This window comes from Nyctereutes procyonoides, unplaced genomic scaffold (assembly GCF_905146905.1).
Source record: "Nyctereutes procyonoides isolate TBG_1078 unplaced genomic scaffold, NYPRO_anot_genome, whole genome shotgun sequence".
Taxonomy (NCBI): domain Eukaryota; kingdom Metazoa; phylum Chordata; class Mammalia; order Carnivora; family Canidae; genus Nyctereutes; species Nyctereutes procyonoides.
The window spans coordinates 2,109,337-2,126,809 of record NW_026575028.1 but is presented as its reverse complement, the minus strand read 5'-3'; the positions used below and the strand labels follow the sequence as shown (position 1 = coordinate 2,126,809).

The following is a 17,473-nucleotide window of genomic DNA, read 5'->3' as shown; positions in this document are numbered from 1 at the left end:
GAGCAGGATAAGTGAAGTGTTACTGGAAATCTGGGCCACTTGTGGACTCCTAGAACAACTATCCTCTAGAAACTAGCTATAAATACCTTTAAGATAATTTCCCTTCAAAGGCCCAGGGAAAACATGCAAACCGAATTTTTACAAATGAAAGGTTTACTTTGTCTGGTAGAAGAAAACCTTCAGTTCCAAGGGCTGGGGCAGGGCTTGGAGGTGAGTCTGCGGGGTGACACTGCCACCTGGTGGCCGGCGTGCACTGTGGCAAGGGAGCTGGCAAACGGGGAAACCACCAGAACTATTAATAAAAAAGAAGCCAAATTTCCAGAACAGCCCTTCCTACTGAGAGGCTAATTCCTGCAGAAGTGGCCCCCTACATGTAAGGAAAAAAATAACTGAAGCTTGGAATTTGTTGTGTTATATGAGCAAAAAACTTTCTATCCACTGGATTCTTGGTACCAAGTGTACTGATTGATGTGATCACAAAAAAAATCTCTACTAAAGAAAATTCTGAAACATTTTACTTCATGTTATATATACTTTTTTTTTTTTAAAGGGCAGAAACATTTAGGGTAACACCATGGACGCGAAAGAACCTTGAGCCACAGGACTTTGAAAATCAGTCTTAAAATGTTTGGCTTTCACATGGTCTTTTTCATGGCTGCTTGTGTCATGCTGAAGAGATAAGCTTCATAGATGATGTTTAAGAAGTTGTCATCGTTCTGGAAAACAAAACCAAGAGACCTGAGGGAATGTGATTTGGCTGGCAGGAACCAAGACTTCCTCTGTGTTGGAGCTGAGCTGGTGTGCTGACACTAAGATGTGCATCTCTACCTGTCTGCTCTAACGGCGGGCAGTCCTTCACTGCACACATGAAGGTCAAGGCCTGGCCAGGTCAGCCGCTGGCCTCCAACAGTCACCACGAGAGGTGCTCAGTACATACAGTCCCCATGGGCAGCCCAGCCACGTGGCAGTATGGAATGAAAAGACACGGGTCCTAACAGAAGGCTGCCCTGCGAGGCAATGATCCAGATTAGGGGTTCTCCAAGTTTGCTTAGGAGGCTGCCAGGGCTTCTCAGGGGTCCTCCAAAATCTCCCACAATATGTACGCTTTGCTTTCAGCATTAGTTAAGATTTACCTGAAATATGCTTCATTTATATCACCAAAACGAGCCTAATTCTTCCAGTAGTTATAGGAAGTTTTTGTCTGGGCAAGTGGGCAGCAGTGAGACTGACTGGTAGTCTCTCTGGGCTCCTCTGCCTGGCTGGGGGCTGAGGGAGAATCATGGGTCTAAACAGTGGTGCTCTTGGTTTTTAATTCTAGAGACTTCTCCTCCCACTCAAATCCTTTAAAGCTTTAGCAATTCACCCACATTTCACATTCCTCCTTCATTCCCTCTTGGCACCCCACGCACAAAGCTAGCATTATTCTCATGCAATGAAAGACAGCGATGCTACCCCTGTTTTTCCTACAAAGTGGCCACAAAGTCTCTGTGTGAGACTGCGTCCTACCAACAGGTGAGGGCTAAACACAGAGTGCATGAGTGACTTTCAAGCATTCATCAGGAAGGTGGTGTCCTCAACAAGGGAACAGTAAAGTGTGCAGAGTGGAGGGAACATAAATGTAAATTTCTACCTAGCAACAGACAGGGCCTGCTCTAGACTTCGAGTCTTGGCTCTTATACAGAGATCTTTGGAATCATGTTTTTTTAAATGGAATGAACCAGAAAAACAATGTGAAACTTTCACTTTAAATTTAAGTTTTTTTTCTTTATTGCTCATAAAAAAAGCTTAGAGATGTCCTAAGCCGTCACAAACTTATCTTGAATAGGTTGAAAAGGCGGGAAATTGTTTTTACCCTGGTATTTGTTCATGAATTAGTATGGCCCACTCCTTTGTGGTTTAGTTTTAGTGGACTGCTCATCTGCTTTCACACTCAGATGCTGGTTTCTAGCCCCCGCTCCTTCCCTTCTTGCTACAATACATGGCCTTTAAAACGTGTTTTTAATAATAAGAGACCACTGTCTTTTCAACTAGAATGAGACAACCGCAAAGTGCTAGCCAGTTCTCTGAAAGTCTGCTAAAGCTTGAGCCAAGTGCCATAAAAATTTTCTTAAAGGTGATACAAAAAAGACATGTAGCTATGTTAACTGAGGTGTCTAAAGTCTGTCTGGATAAAAGTGTCCCACTTTTCAAGGCCTCGCATCTATTTTTCGGGTGTGCTTCGCTAGGTGGATGTCCAAGTGGTGCCACGGGACCTGCCCCTTCCATTCTTGTTACTGTGGTGGTCCAGCCCAGTGTGGTGGGTAGGAGCATTGTGCAGCCAGACCGGGGCTGAATCCTAGCTCCACTGTGTACTTACTAGCTCTCACCTCAGGCCTGTCACGTAGCCTGTTTCCTTGTCTCTCCAACAGAAAAAATAATAGGGTTGTTGTATAATGAGTAAATGCATTAATGTATGTAACACATTTTAAGACAGTGTGTGGCACAAAGCTCTCGACCAGTGTCAGCTGCCACATTGTTATCTCCTCACAGAGCTAAGTGAGACACTCATGGCTGACAAAGTCTTGTCATTCCAACCTGTCCTAATTAGCAGGTTTCAGAGTTATCTGTAAAATATGCCCTTAGTTGTATAGACACGACTTACCTCCCTACACTTCCCTCCTTCAGCAGTGCACATGAGCTTCCCCTAAATGCCACCACTTGTCCCAGATGGCTCTCACCTCTACTGCCCAGTGGTGAGCTGTCTGGACGCTGTGCAGCACCCACGATCCTTCCAGGGGCTGCTTAACTACACAGCATGCGCCTCTTTCTTTACTGGTAGGCAACAGCTTGGAGGACTCAGTTAATCCTCTGTATTAGAAAATCTTCAATGTCATGAGATACCCAATCTCATCTAGTTAACAGCACAGCAGCCACTGGGGTTAGGTTACATGGTCTCTTCATTCTTGGGGAGGACTAAGTAGGCATCAGCTCACTGACTCTCTCAGAGTGGCAGCCGATGGCAGTGTGAGGAAAGGAAAGAAGAGGCAATGCGGCCCTCCTACCTGAATGAGGTATAGCAGTGCTTCCTGAAGTTGTAGCCTGGTAAGTGGGCTGCTGGTGATCACGGGGGGCTCCTGGGTTGGCAGAGGCAGGAGGAGGCTGCTGGAAGTGGCAGCTGGTTCTTGGCTTCCCAGGGGCAAGAGGCCAGCGTCCCTCTCTTTCAGCGGGGCACAGGTGGGTTGTGTGAACACCATGGGGGACATAAGCAGAGAAGGAGCCAGCGTAGCAGGAACATGCGGGGGCGAGGTGGCCTGCTCATGGCGAATAGAGGGCAGCAGTTAAATAGTGGCTCACTGAAAAGAAAGGCAAAGGGACAGAGAGGCCCCTCACTTGCAAGAGTGGATGTAAATGGGTTTCAGTATGAATTGTTCCCATTGCACTGGGTGGGAAAGCCTGTGGGAGCCCGATTCCTGCTCGGCTTTCCACGGATTCTCTTTTGTCAATCTTTCCAAGCAGCTCAAGTGGTCTCGCCATTGTGACTATGGCTCCCATGGCATATGAAGCTCACCCTGAGTGACTCTCTTTCTGGTTTACTACCATCGCTCGGCAGTGTGCATGTAGGACTGCTGGCCTCTTCCCCAGTTGTCCACCACTCTGACCTCAAGCTCCAGCCACCAACGTGAGTTGTCGCACTGGCTGGGGGCACCCACAACATCTCTGCTCCTGATTTCTCCACGTGGAGGACCATTCCCAGCCTCTCTCTGCCTGGGAGGGAGGCATGCTTATTGGGTGCACCCCTCCTCAGTCCCTGCCTGAAAGGATCGGCCTGCTTGCAGACAGTACACATGACTGGCTTCTCCAGCTCAAGTTTCAGGGGCAAGGAGGACGGGTCGTGCTTGGGCACTGCCACTGACTTGCTGTCACTCCGAGTACGTCTACCTCACGTGGCTAAAGACCTAAAATTAAGTTTTCCAATAGCTTTCCCAGTTATGCAAGTGACATTCTGATCCCGGTCTGACTCCCACGGCTAGCTCTCATATGTTTCTAATGCAGGAGAGAAAGAAGAATGTTACTTATCAGCCTTCGAATGCCCCAAAAGAATTCACGAGAAGGGGGTCATAGAGGCCAGGAGTCTAGAAGCTGCTGTGATTTTATAATCACTCCCTCAGTATCTTTGTGGGCAGAAGGAAGCTTAGAGGAAGGCAGGGTGCTTGTTTCCTTTAACTACCCCTAGCTGCCATTTTGAGCAGAGCTAGAATGGATGCTACCACAGTGGGGTCCCAGCACTGTGTGTGCTGGCAGACACGCACTGTTGTGATCGGCTCTCCACACCTGTGGGTGCTGAAGAGAAATGGGACTGTGTCTGCAGCAGCTGATGTCAAACTACTAACTCCAGCTTTTGCAGTGTCCCATCTAGTGTCCTAGTTTCCCTCGTGTCCCATCCCACCAAGAGAAAAAAGAAGGTATAAGAGAGAGGGGACAATACACACTGAAGTGAGCATGAGGGTGGGTAACAACCTTTCTTTGGAACTGTAATCAATAATGAGTAAGAACACTTTCACTCAGGCTCTCACATATACAAAGACTTATGCTACATGCTCATCATCTTTGTTTTCAAAAAAGTGAAGGATTGTTGAGGAACTGTTGTAAGCTACTTGCCAAAACATGACAAAAGGACCAATGATGACATCTGTAATAAGCAAAGAGAATGTCCTAATTTTTAAACCCAATGCCTTTTCAATGAATTTGTACCAATCCAAATGGGGGAAAAATCAGTCAGATCTTCAGATGTTACTCACAGGCAAGGAAGTAGCTGTGTTTTTTTTTTTTTTAATTTTTTTTTATTTATTTATGATAGTCACAGAGAGAGAGAGAGAGGCAGAGACACAGGCAGAGGGAGAAGCAGGCTCCATGCACCGGGAGCCCGACGTGGGATTCGATCCCGGGTCTCCAGGATCGCGCCCTGGGCCAAAGGCAGGCGCCAAACCGCTGCGCCACCCAGGGATCCCAGTAGCTGTGGTTTTATTGCTGTTCCAAGTTACTGATACAGAGGGTCACCTGCCTTGAAGGACAGAGTGTTTCTAACTGTCACAGTATTTCCCCGACTGGCCCTCCACATGTGTGGTGGGGGCGGGCGTGGGGAGTTCGATGGCATACTTACCCTCTCTCCATCTTCATTAAGTTACACTGGTGATAGAAATAAAAACAGCCTGTACCTCTGAGGAGCTAATACGTTTTTTTCTGTTGACTTCAAGTACCTCCAGGACTACGGGCCCTGTCAAGGTGGTAGGAATGCAAGCCTCATTGCTCGTGACAGGCCCGCAGGTGTGTACCCACAGGAAGCACAATGCCTGGCATGTAGTAAATGCTCCAAAATATTTACTGAATAAATAAATAAACAGTCATGATTTTAAAATAAGAAGAGACCAGGTGTCTGGTATCTCAAATGATTTCAAAGTGGACAGTGAACGTTTATGGACAAAGATTCGGGGTTCTTTCGCATGTCTGTGTTGTTTTCTGTGTCCACGAGCTTCTCTCAGAGCTTATAACACTGTGAAGATTTAACTCTACAAATAAAGTATCTCTAAAAGGAGGGAAGCCCCCAGATGGCTAAACAAAGAAAGGATTCTCTTTCCAGGCAGAAAGTTATGGTGATAATAAGATGCACAGATATGGTTTCTGGCATCCCATTCTACACAAAAATGTCCCTAGAGCACTGAAGTGGATTCTAAGTTTCACCAAGTACTCACTAAATATTATAGCAATACCATCCCCCCCAACCCCACAGGTATTTACCTGAAAAAGAGGAGTCTGCTTTTCTGTGCTGGGTGTCTTGTCCATCCAGGACTCCAGGGCTTTCCCTGTTCTAGAGCTCTGAGTTACCACAGGAAACTTTGCGGCCAAGGCTGGTCGGTTAGACGCGTGCAGCTGCTGCTCCTGCTGTACAATCTGAAGCTTTTTCAGTAACTCTTGAGGGGAGATCACTCCAGAACTGCTAGTCTGATTACCGGACAGGGGGAGCGTTGGTCTTGGATGTGTGGGCTGCTCTTTTCCATAAGTCTGATGTCCGAGTGTCTGAGGCGGAAGGGAGCCATTGAAATACCCCACTTGTGCCTGAGCCGCCAGCCCCTTTACTGGAGCGCCAGGTGCAGCAGTGGGGACAGTGGTGCTGAGGCTTGGGGCAGTTGAGCTGACAGGTGCTGGTGTGCTAGGGTCATACTTATTCGCTGGCCTGGGGGCACTCTGAAGCTTCTCCAACAGGCTCTGAGTTCTGGAAGTACTTTGGACATGTTGAGAAGTCCCAACGCTATGGGGAGACCCTGGCTGGACAGGTCCCAGGAAAACCTCCCCAGCAGAATGGGTACTGCCATTTTTGCAGGGCCGGTTTTCAGGCAGCTCTGACAGTGGGTGGAGGTCTGCACTCCTGACCATGAGTTTCTGAATGGCTGGACAGAGCTGCTTCTCGCTGGGGGGTGAGTGTCTTCTGGGTTCCTCATATGAGAGGGAGCGTACAACCCCCTGCCTCATTGGAAGTGGCTGCTGCTGCTGCTGGTGGATGGTCTGTGGGGAGCCCACAGCTTCCTGACATGGAGATTTGTCCTGTTTTCCAAAGAGAGCTGTCAAGGACAAGTGTTGGCATTCGGAGTCTAAAGTCTGGAAAAAATAAAAACGTCTGAAAAATGAGTCTACATTAATTTGGTTGTATGGCAGGCTATGAAACATAGCTAGCCTAACTGATGATTTCTTCTATTTACATTGGATCAATTAGAGAGGATGAAGAAACTCTTAATTCTAATCAATTTTACAAACTTAAGACCTCCTTTTCAGGTAAAAAATTTTCACAACATTCTTAGACCCTCCCACACCGGAGACAGCGGTTATGTTTTAGCACCTGCTGATTGACAGAACAGCTCTCAATGGGCCTGGGGTTCACAGACTGGGAGCCACTATGGTACAAAGTTATAGTTACTAAAAGGGAAATAATCTCTTCAACAGGAAGTCCACCTAACCCTGAGAATATAAGAAGATGCTGAGAACACACAGGAACACAAGGAGGTCAGTAGCTTTTGGTAGAATTAGAGAAACTTAGGATAAGTCATTAACCTAACTTGATCCTTTCAACTATACACCAGTTGCTTTAAAAAAATTGTCATATGCATACAATCTGCCCTGGCCTCGTCAGTCATAAAGCTACCTCGTTCCTGCCCTGTATCCCCTCCAGCTCCTTCTGCTGTTTTCTGTGTTGTTGGACTAAGAAAACATGAGCTTTATCCTAATGTCAACATATTCCAATTTCTTTATTAAAATAAAAAATTTCCATAGATACCAAACAATAAAAGCAAGCTAAAAGATAATTAGAAAAGATTTATTTTTTCAAAAATTCAATACAAGACTTTCATTAGCCAGTCTTTAGCTCTTTTGGCTTTATGCTCATTCAAAATTGATTTAAATGAATTCCTTAAAAAAACCCCAAACCTTTAATGAGGTATAACCAGAGGTAGTGGAAATAGCTTCGTTACATTTACAATCAATAATGGGACTTGCAGAGTAGTGATTTTGTGCTGCCCTATTCTGGAAAATACCTACACTTATCCCCCAAATGCTATCAGTTTTATATATTTAGATGTGAATACAGTGACAAATCAGATCTCCAAGGGAATTTCATAGCACTCATAAGAAAAGGAATGCCATTCTACGCACACAGTGCCTAGCACTGTACCTGGGGCAGAGGAAGTGCTCTGAGATGTTTAACTGAATGTTGTTGCCTTGGCTGTCCTTTTCTCAGTGGCCTTGGGAAACCAACCACTGACTTCAGAGGAATGCCCGCCTGGCAGGTAATATTCCTGTCAGTTCTGACAACATTATGAGTTTACTGTTTTTAAAAAATACATTATCCTCTAGGAATTCAAATCCCCAAGAGACGAATACAGAATATGGTAAATGCCGAAATTAAAAATTTCAACACTCTTCTAGAAAGAATATATTACTAAAATGAAAACAATCTCAAATTTGAAATCTCTCTTTCTTGGATTTATCCTGAAGCATCCTTGAACAGTACCAGGCTCCCCTATGACTATACTCTGGGTAGAAGTTCTTTAACAGTCCTATAGAAGCATTGCAGATGGAAAGCAGAGGATTTCATACCTGGTTGGGCCGAGGTACACGCTGTTGCTGGTTTTCACTGGGCTTCACTGGAATTGGTTTGATGAGATTGGGGTTGTCATAGATGGCAGATGAACTGGTTATCTGTTTTGGCTCAGAACAGGTTTTACACTGAAATTGAAAAAAGAACCTCGTTGTTGGTGTTAAAGAAGCTTTAATCATTTTATTTAAAAATTTTTTTATGTTTATTTTTTTATTGGAGTTAGATTTGCTAACATATAGTATAATACCCAGTGCTCATCCCATCAAGTGCCCCCTTCAGTGCCCGTCACCCAGTCACCCCGTCCCCCTGCCTACCTCCCCTTCCACTCCCTTGTTCATTTCCCAGAGTTAGGAGTCTCTCATGGTTTGTCACACTCTCTGATTTTTTCCACTCATTTTCTCTTTTTTCCCCTATAATCCCTTCCACTATTTTTTATATTCCCCGGGTTTGACAGGTTGCTTTTAGTGATTGATTGAAAAAAAAATTTTTTAAAGATTTTATGTTTATACAATCTCTACACTCAAGGTAGGGTTCGACCTCGCAACCTTGAGATCAAGAGTCCCACACTCCAACAGAGCCAGCCAGCAGCCAGGCACCCCTTGATCGATTTTATTTGTTTGTTTGCTTGCTTATGTATATATTCATTCTTTCATTTTAATTAATTATTCCTTTGTGCATTTTTCAAAGGTTTTATTTATTCATGAGAGACACATGGAGACAGGCAGTGACATAGGCAAAGGGAGAAGCAGGCTCCCAGCAGGGAGCCTGATGGGGGAGTCAGGGCCCCAGGACCCCAGGAAGGCAGACGCCCAACACTGAGCCACCTAGGCCTCCCTGTTTCTTTCTTTTTAAGGGAAGCAGACAGGCAACGAGTGTTCAGAGGGACGGAAATAGGGCCCTCCTACTGAGGGTTTTCCCAGCCATTTGGACCCAGGTCAGTGTGAAAGCCAAGGGAGCAGGGCCCAGAATCCTTCAAGGCTGAGAATTCCCTTCCTCGATCTACATTTCACAGATGCTTGATTGAAAGTGGTATTGCATGGCAAACGTCCTTTTTTTTTTTTTTTTTTTTAGTAAGTCAGTCAGAGAAGGACAATCATTATATGGTTTCATGCTTTAATCTTTATAAAAGAATGTAACTTCTCACTCTTTATTTCATCTAATTGATAGCTATTTTTTGGTAGATTTTCATGCAAAAGGAAAATTACTTAATCTCCTCTGATATGAGCTATATTTGAGTATAAATCAAATTCCAATTTAATTTTTCTCAGTATTGCACAATTGCAGTGCCCTAAAATATTACCAACAGCAGCAGCCTGCAAGACCTTGAGGCTCTGAGATACTTGGATATTTGAAAGGCTAAAGATATGCTTAAGCAGCAATAGTTTAAAACTACCGAGTCTAATACTTGATAAACAGCGATAAAAACAAATTCTTTAAATGCCATGTCTGGATTACATTATGGTTTTATTCATCCATTAGCAGTTGACTTAAAATTGGAGAGTTGTATCATCAAAGCAACTGATCCTTTTTGGTCTACAAACCCAAAAGTAAAACTGACTCAAAGCACTGATTTAAAAATTACTAACATCATCTTTATTTAATAATTGACTTTTAACATAAACGGAGTAATTCAAATCTGAGTGTTCTGAGCCACTCCCTACAAATTAAAACTTCACAGAGAAAGACAAGAGACAAGACTCATCTTTTCATACACTGAATCATTATCACACATTAATCTCACCAACCATACAACTGCTAACACAGTAGGATTCACAACACAAAGAACAGCACTGATGGCACTATCTACCTTGTAAAAACACCAAATAAAACTGAATATAAAACCACTATCTTCTATTCTATATAATCTCTATAGCATTGCTAGTTTCAACTGTCAAGGCCTCAGGTAAGAAAATATTTTACACTGTCCCTGAAATGGAATGAGCTATAAACATAATCTCGACCCTCAGGAACCTAAGGCTTCCAAAGTTTTACAGTCACTGGGTTGTATTTTCTAATTCAAGGATGTAAGAGTATGGGGTCAATCACCACCATGTTCACTTGGGTTTGTACAGTTAATTGTACAAAGGACTTATAATTTTCTTCCAAGAATTCTATCAGTAATTTGGATATTTGACACTACATTAATTGGGGTGTGAAATCCCTTTATGAGTCATAGAATGCTATTTCTAATTCTTAGGTGCATGCTGGTGGTTAATGGTATGGCTGCATGGACCAACTGGCCTGGCTTTCCAAAGACAATAACCAACACAAGAATACAGCCTAAGATAGAGTCACTTGCAAAATTTTAGCATGAAAGCCTTTAACTTCTGCTTGCTATGTAAAAGAAAGTGGATGTTCAGATTACTTTCACTGAATGACTCTGTACTTTTCCCCTCTTTTTTTTTAAAAGATTTTATTTATTTATTCATGATAGTCACACACAGAGAAAGAGAGAGAGAGAGGCAGAGACACAGGCAGAGGGAGCCCGACGTGGGACTCGAGACCTCCATGCACCAGGAGCCCGACGTGGGACTCGATCCCGGGTCTCCAGGATTGCGCCCTGGGCCAAAGGCAGGCGCCAAACCGCTGCGCCACCCAGGGATTTTCCCCTTTTTTTAAAAAAAGATTTTATTTATTCATTTATGAGAGAGAGAGTGCAAGTGGGGGGAGGAACAGAGGGAGAGGGACAAGTAGACTCCATGCTGAGTGTGGAGCCCAAAGCAGGGCTCCATCTCACAACCCTGATATCCTAACCCTGAGATCATGACCTGAACCGATATCAAGAGTTGGATGCCCAATCGACTGAGCTACCCAGGCACCCCTACTTGTTCATTCTCTATGTTCAGGGACCTTGAATTTCAAACAAGGAGAAACAGATTTTTCTCCTACCTTCACTATACACTGAATATCTGGGCCAAGAGGCTGCTCTGTCTCTTGCTATGCATAAGCCCTAGATAGCCTTTCTAAGTAAAATTTGCTAGAAGCTGTATTCTGTGTCACTATCACTGAAGCCTTGCTTTCATGTAAAAATTGCTACAAATTGCTCAGAATTAAACATCATCTACCTCAACAGTTTGTAGCTCATATTCCAGCTGTTTAATTTTCTATGCATCTCCTTTTTATTTTTTTATTTTTTCTATGCATCTCCTGACCTAAATAACTTTAAGGCATTTGGGGAAAAAAAAAAAAAAAAAGACTTGGAAAGTGTATAATGGATTCCCCATAGAGATCCTGAGGCACTTCTTTAAACCCCTAAAAACTATGTCACATGATCTCATTTTCTATGTCTCTCTCTCTCTCTCTCTCTCTCTCTCACACACACACACACACACACACACACACACACACACACACACACACAATGTACTCAAGCCAAGAGAAAAGTCTGGAAGAAAATATACTGAAAGCATTAAAAGTAGACATCCTTGGGTTATAGGATTATGGATATTTTTTATTTCCCTCTTTTACTTTTTTGAATTTTCTCATTGAACATCAGAAGACACTTAGCAATTTCTCTAATTTCATAAATAAGTCACGATATATTAAAAGAGAGCTATTAATCCTTGCCTTAAACCACAAAATACAAAACAGTCTACTTCTGCATACTCAGAACTATATGGCGAAAGATCCTTTCTGGCCCTGGTTCTTTTTCTTACTGAGAGTTGGTGGTTTTATTGTTCACTTAGGTCTCAACTAGAAGTCTAATAGGAAGGAGGTAAAAGGAGGTGAAGTTCAAATTAACATCATGCTACTTTATAGCAGGTTCACAGAAAGCTATTTCTTAGGGGGAAAAGCACAAAATATTGGCCAAAATAAGGTTCTCAAATTATTTTATTAAATTCATGGAAACAGTTGCATCTGATGTCACTAGGCTTACTTTACCAACATCATATACCCCTAGATCAAAAGTTTTCCTCTGGGATCCCTGGGTGGCGCAGCGGTTTAGCGCCTGCCTTTGGCCCAGGGCGCGATCCTGGAGACCCAGGATCGAATCCCACGTCGGGCTCCCGGTGCATGGAGCCTGCTTCTCCCTCTGCCTATGTTTCTGCCTCTCTCTCTCTCTCTCTCTCTCTCTGTGACTATCATAAATAAATAAAAATTAAAAAAAATATATAAAAAAAAAGTTTTCCTCCTCTTACTTTTTGGGATTTTCATAAATTGAAGCATTCTGAAGTTGGGAAGATCTCAGAAGTCACTGAATTTAATCCCTACCCAGAGAAGTGAGACCTTTTTTCCCCTTGTATCCTAGTATATCATCATGCAGTCTCTTCCTGAATACTCCCAGTGATGGGACAGGTACTTCCTCACATGAGAATTCCGAGGGAAATCTTGTCTTCTCTTTTGCCTCTTTCTGTGTTCCCCCTTTCCTGAAGTATCCCAGAGCCATTTTACTCATGATTCTCACATTTTCTGAAATGTCTGTGTATTGAAGAGGGGACACAAACACAAGCAAATATAAAGCAAGTTTGCATTACGCAATGGAAGGTCACAGGGAAGCATTTTTATCTGGTTGTGCAGATCAAAATAACAGGATGGACAAAGAACATGTGAAACGAGCCCTGAAGGGCTGACCATACGTTGACAGGTAGAAGACTGGGGACAGCATGGGAAGGAAGCCATGAAGGTGCTTTCAGGAAGCAATGCTGTTACTCTGTTTGGCAGGAGTTTTAAATATTGGTAGGGGGCAGTGCAGGGAGAAGGTAGTGAGGTTAGAAGAATAGACTGGGGCAACATTATGTAATCCTTGAAGAATCTGAAGATTCATATGCTATGCAATGAGGAAAGAAGAATTTAGAGCAGAGAACTTAAAAGGATCATGCAGGTGCTCATCATCTGGCTGTTAATGGCAGAAGGGATCACTTCTTCTGTTTACCACATGGTTGGAGCAATTAACATTATGTATATAACATGGACTTGAGTTTATAGAAAATCAACTCTATATGCTGATTAAATATTTCTGCTTCATGTCAACATTATACCACAACCAATCTGGGAGGTATGTAATGATGAATAGAACATTCTGACCTCAACAAGTTCATGGTGGGAGAAGTTACTTAACTGTAATAAATGAGGAAGATCAAAATAAATTCTAAATAGTAACAGACTGGTGATTTCAGTTGAAAAAATAATTAATCTGAATGAAGAGATCTAGGAAAACTCCATGTAAAAAGTGGAATTTTAACTGGGCCTTGAAGAATATGTACCTGCTGAAGGACAAAGTGAGGGGGAAACACTGCAAGTCATAGGTACAATAGAAAGTAATGGCCTAAATTGTCTCCAAGACCACAGAGGAGGGTTTCTGTGTGTGTGTGTGTGTCCCGTGTTCTTTTATGAGACAGTCAGGTGCAGAGACAAGAGGAGACTGTGGAGGGCATCCCTGGATGGCTCAGCGGTTTAGCGCCTGCCTTTGGCCCAGGGCGTGATCCTGGAGTCTCGGGATCAGGTCCCACATCGGGCTCCCTGCATTGGGCCTGCTTCTCCCTCTGCCTGTGTCTCTGCCTCTCTCTCTCTCTGTCTCTCATGAATAAATAAAATCTTAAAAAAAAAAAAAAAAGAGGAGACTGTGGAGAGAGGCTCAGGAAACCAAAATATACTCAGAGGTCCTAGAAGCAGGAGGCACAGCTCACCCTGCAGGGCCACCTGTGGAGGCCTCAGGGTGGGCAGGAAACACCAAGCAGGAACAAGGGGAAAGCCAAGGCAAGAGCCTCTATGGGGGTTGCTGCACTTTAGGATTGGCTAGTTGGATAATTTTCAGTAGGCTTTATTTTTTTATTTTTTTTTTATTTTTTTTTAGTAGGCTTTAAACAATAGGGTGGTCTCTAGTCCCAGGACCTGAGATGACTAGGGCAGAGGACTACTGCCTCCTAGGGTGCGGGGGGGGGGGGGGGGTGGTCAGATAGAGGAGGGACAGCGCAGGGTGGTTAGTTTGCATGTCAAAGGCAGCCTCAGGGCTGGGCCCTTTGCTAGCTCAAAGAATTAACTAGCCCAGGGACAGTTAGTCAACTGGGTGACTCAGCTCTTGATCTCAGCTTGATCTCAGGGTTGTCATTTCAGGCCTTGTGTTTGGCTCCATGCTGGGATGGAGCCTACTTATAAAAAACAAAAACAAAAACAGAAACTTGGCTAGCCCAGGGAGGAGGATTCTGGTCCCAACCAGAAGACTTTTAAGATGTCAAAACACCATAAAATAAAAATAATAAAATATGTGTGTGTGTGTGTGTGTGTGTGTGTGTGCTGAGAGGAGGGAGGGAGAAGAAAGAAAATAATTTGTTCAGTATTTGCATTTATTATTTATTGGCCATTGTTATGCTGCCTCACAGAACCTAAGTTCCTGGAGGGTAAAAATGTCACTATTTTTTAAATTTAAAATTTTTAAATTTTATTTATTTTTTAAAAAAGACTTTATTTATTTATTCATGAGAGACACAGAGAGAGAGAGAGGCAGAGGGAGAAGCAGGCACCATGCAGGTAGCCTGACGTGGAACTCAATCCAGGGACTCCAGGATCACGCCCTGAGCCTAAGACAGGCACTCAACTGCTAAGCCACCCAGGCATCCCTAGATTTTTAATTTTTTAAAAAAGATTTTATTTATTTATTTGACAGAGAGAGTGTGAGACAGCATAAGCAGGGCGAGCAGCAGAGGAAGAGGGAGAAGCAGGTTCCTCAACGATCAAGCCAATGTGAGGCTTCATCTTGATCCCAGCACCCTGGGATCATGACTAGAGCTGAAGGCATATCCTTAACTGACTGAACCACCCAGGTGCCCCCAAAATGTCACAATTTCAGATTAATCTGACATAGTACAATCAGGTAAAATATAATTAATTGATAGTTGCTAAGTCATTAGAATGTTTTTTAACAGCTGCTGAAGAATTAAGCAAAATGGAAAATACAGAAATCACTGTTACTGACCGCACATGAGATTAAAGTGTCTCTGCCCCAGCCCTCTGATCGAAGGACAATGAAACTATGATTAATTCATATTCATATACATTGAGTCAATCAACAACCATTTATTCAGCACATATGTGCCAGGAACATAGAAGACAACTAGGCTTATGAAGATGAATACAGGGTGTTCTCTGTGCCCAAGGAGCTCACAGTCTACCAATCAAGGGTAAGTCAACCATCAAACCAAAGGCATCCTGGAGAAACTTGGCCAGTTGTCCTTTAGCATGCCCCACTTCATTCAGGAGTTTTCTGATTGCTTCCTTGGTGCCATTTGTTTTCTGCTGCCTGTCTCCCCTCTTCCCTTTTATTTTCTGTAAATTCGTAAGTTTAAGAAAACTTACAAAGTGGATGGAACTAGAGTGTATCATGCTAAGTGAAATAAGTCAGAGAAAGACAACTACCTTATGATTTCCACTCATATGTGAAATTTAAGAGAACAGATGAACACTGGGGAAGGGAAGGAAAATCAGGACACACATACTTTTCCATTTGTTCAAGTCTATTTTTATGCCTATCAGGAGTGTTTAAACGTTTTCTTCATAGAGGTTTTGCTCATTTCTTGTTCATTTTATTCCAAAGAATGTTATATTAATAGTTGCTACTGTAAATGGCGTCTTCTAGGAAACTTTCTGACTGGATACTATTTGCATATAGGAAGGCTGCTGATTTCTTAGGCTACCTTTTCATCCACTTAAAACAAATGGTCTTCTTTAGCCTGCTAAAAGCAAATAGAGATTTAATTTTTCATTCAATTTTATTTGGTGGAAGGAATAAGCCTTTCTCAACAAGCATATTACCACTGTAGGATTTAAGTATGTTTCACAAGGGAAGACAAAAACTCACCTTGGTGTATTCATCTTTGGCCTTGGTGAGCATTCGTAAGATATCTACTTCCTTGCCCTCTCCTGAATTGAGGATCATTGGGGAGTTTCCTGCTCCAGTTCCCTGATGGGCTTTCAACTGTTCATATTGAGTTAGGCTAGAAAAATAGAGGTGAAAATCCACACAAGAAAAACGAACTTAAGTGGCTTTTAAAACCATCTAAGTCCCACTCACTTGTTTTATCTTGTTATAGTCATAGTGGAAGTAAGACTGCTTAGGAAGTGAAAGAAGAGTTGAGATCCTGAGTATACTGAGTACATGTATGAACCTAGATGAGGAGTAGGCAAACTATGTCCTAGAGGCCAAATCGGGCCCACTACCTGTTTTTGTAGAGAAAGTTACAAACAGCCACAATTACTGGTTTATGCGTCACTTACACTTACGGCCAGCTCTCACACAAGGACTGCAGAGTTGAGTAGTTGTGACTCGCAGAACTGGAAATACTATGTTTTGTTTTTTTCAGAAAAAGTTGGCCAACTCCTCATTTAGAGCATTCTTAAAAGGAGTCATTAATTGCTGAGGAAACCCAATTCAGAGTTCTCAAACACTGAGCAAACTGCATGGCAAATCGAGATTCCCCTCCCTTCCTTGTTTCAACGTGCCTTGAAGTCAAAGCAAAATTGATTTCAGCAACTCAAATCCTATAGTCCTCTGACAACTTAAAACAGCAAAGATTCCATTCTAGAAGACAGGGCATTAAAAAAAAATTTAGAGCAATGAAGAGGTCTTCTGTTTCCCTGAAAACAATACAGGAGGGAGACCAGGTTGCTCCTATATGGTGCTAGGTGACACTGAGAAAAACACCTTTTTCTTTTGTGTGCTTTGACTTTCAGCTCAAATTTTTATAATTGCCATGTCATTTATGGTAAAAGAGACCTGAGAACTTACGGGGAGATTTAATTCTGAAGGGCTCAGAATCCACACATATCAGCTGCTTATTGCTAGTCAACAATCAATTTTCTGCCCCAGCTGTTAAGTAATTACTGCAGAATGCTAACAATTTGAACATGGTCTCTTGGCTGAGCCACAGAGTATTTTTTCATCTATATGAAATCCTGCTATTATTATCCGTTGTACGGTTTACAATAACATGAATGTGTTAGGAACTAGTTGTTATGGGGGTAAATACCAGTTTGAACACACTTAATCACCATCTGCAACATGAGCTGGTTACCTACAAATAGTTATCGCGAGCTAGATTTTCATAAATCTATTTATAAAAAAGTGTTCCCCACACTTCATTTTGGGGGGTCACTTTTTAGTCATTTCATTGCCCCAGGATTTAAAATTGGAAAATGGTTCTTCTACAGATGGAGATGTTTTGTCAAATGTGCATGGGCAGCAGCCAATACTGTGCGTTAGGAGGAGGCCAGTCACCGGCTGAGATGCGGAATATGTAGGAAACTTAATTCATTCTGAGGCTCTAAACCATCCCCATAAAGCAGGGAGATAACTGCCTCCTAGGGAGCAGCCTCAGGGCTCAAGGACTGATCAAAGAATTGCCCAGTCACAAA

The 17,473-nt window shown here is 42.9% G+C and overlaps 1 protein-coding gene across 10 annotated transcripts in view; it reads right to left on the bottom strand.

Annotated features, from left to right (window-relative positions):
- Positions 1–17,473, bottom strand: part of DCP1B (decapping mRNA 1B) — a 71,216-nt gene that overhangs the window by 15,349 nt on the left and 38,394 nt on the right. For 4 of the 10 annotated variants that reach the window (XR_008663166.1, XR_008663167.1, XR_008663168.1 and 1 more), the window contains exons 5-7: positions 15,921–16,056; positions 8,125–8,253; positions 5,776–6,633 (exon numbers count right to left, since the gene is read on the bottom strand). Coding sequence is in view for 7 of the 10 variants with exons in the window: in XM_055315408.1 (XP_055171383.1) it covers positions 5,776–6,633; positions 8,125–8,253; positions 15,921–16,056 (1,123 nt within the window). In the remaining 3 variants the exon portion in view is untranslated. The other 6 variants (XM_055315404.1, XM_055315406.1, XM_055315405.1 and 3 more) reach the window with 5 other exon arrangements.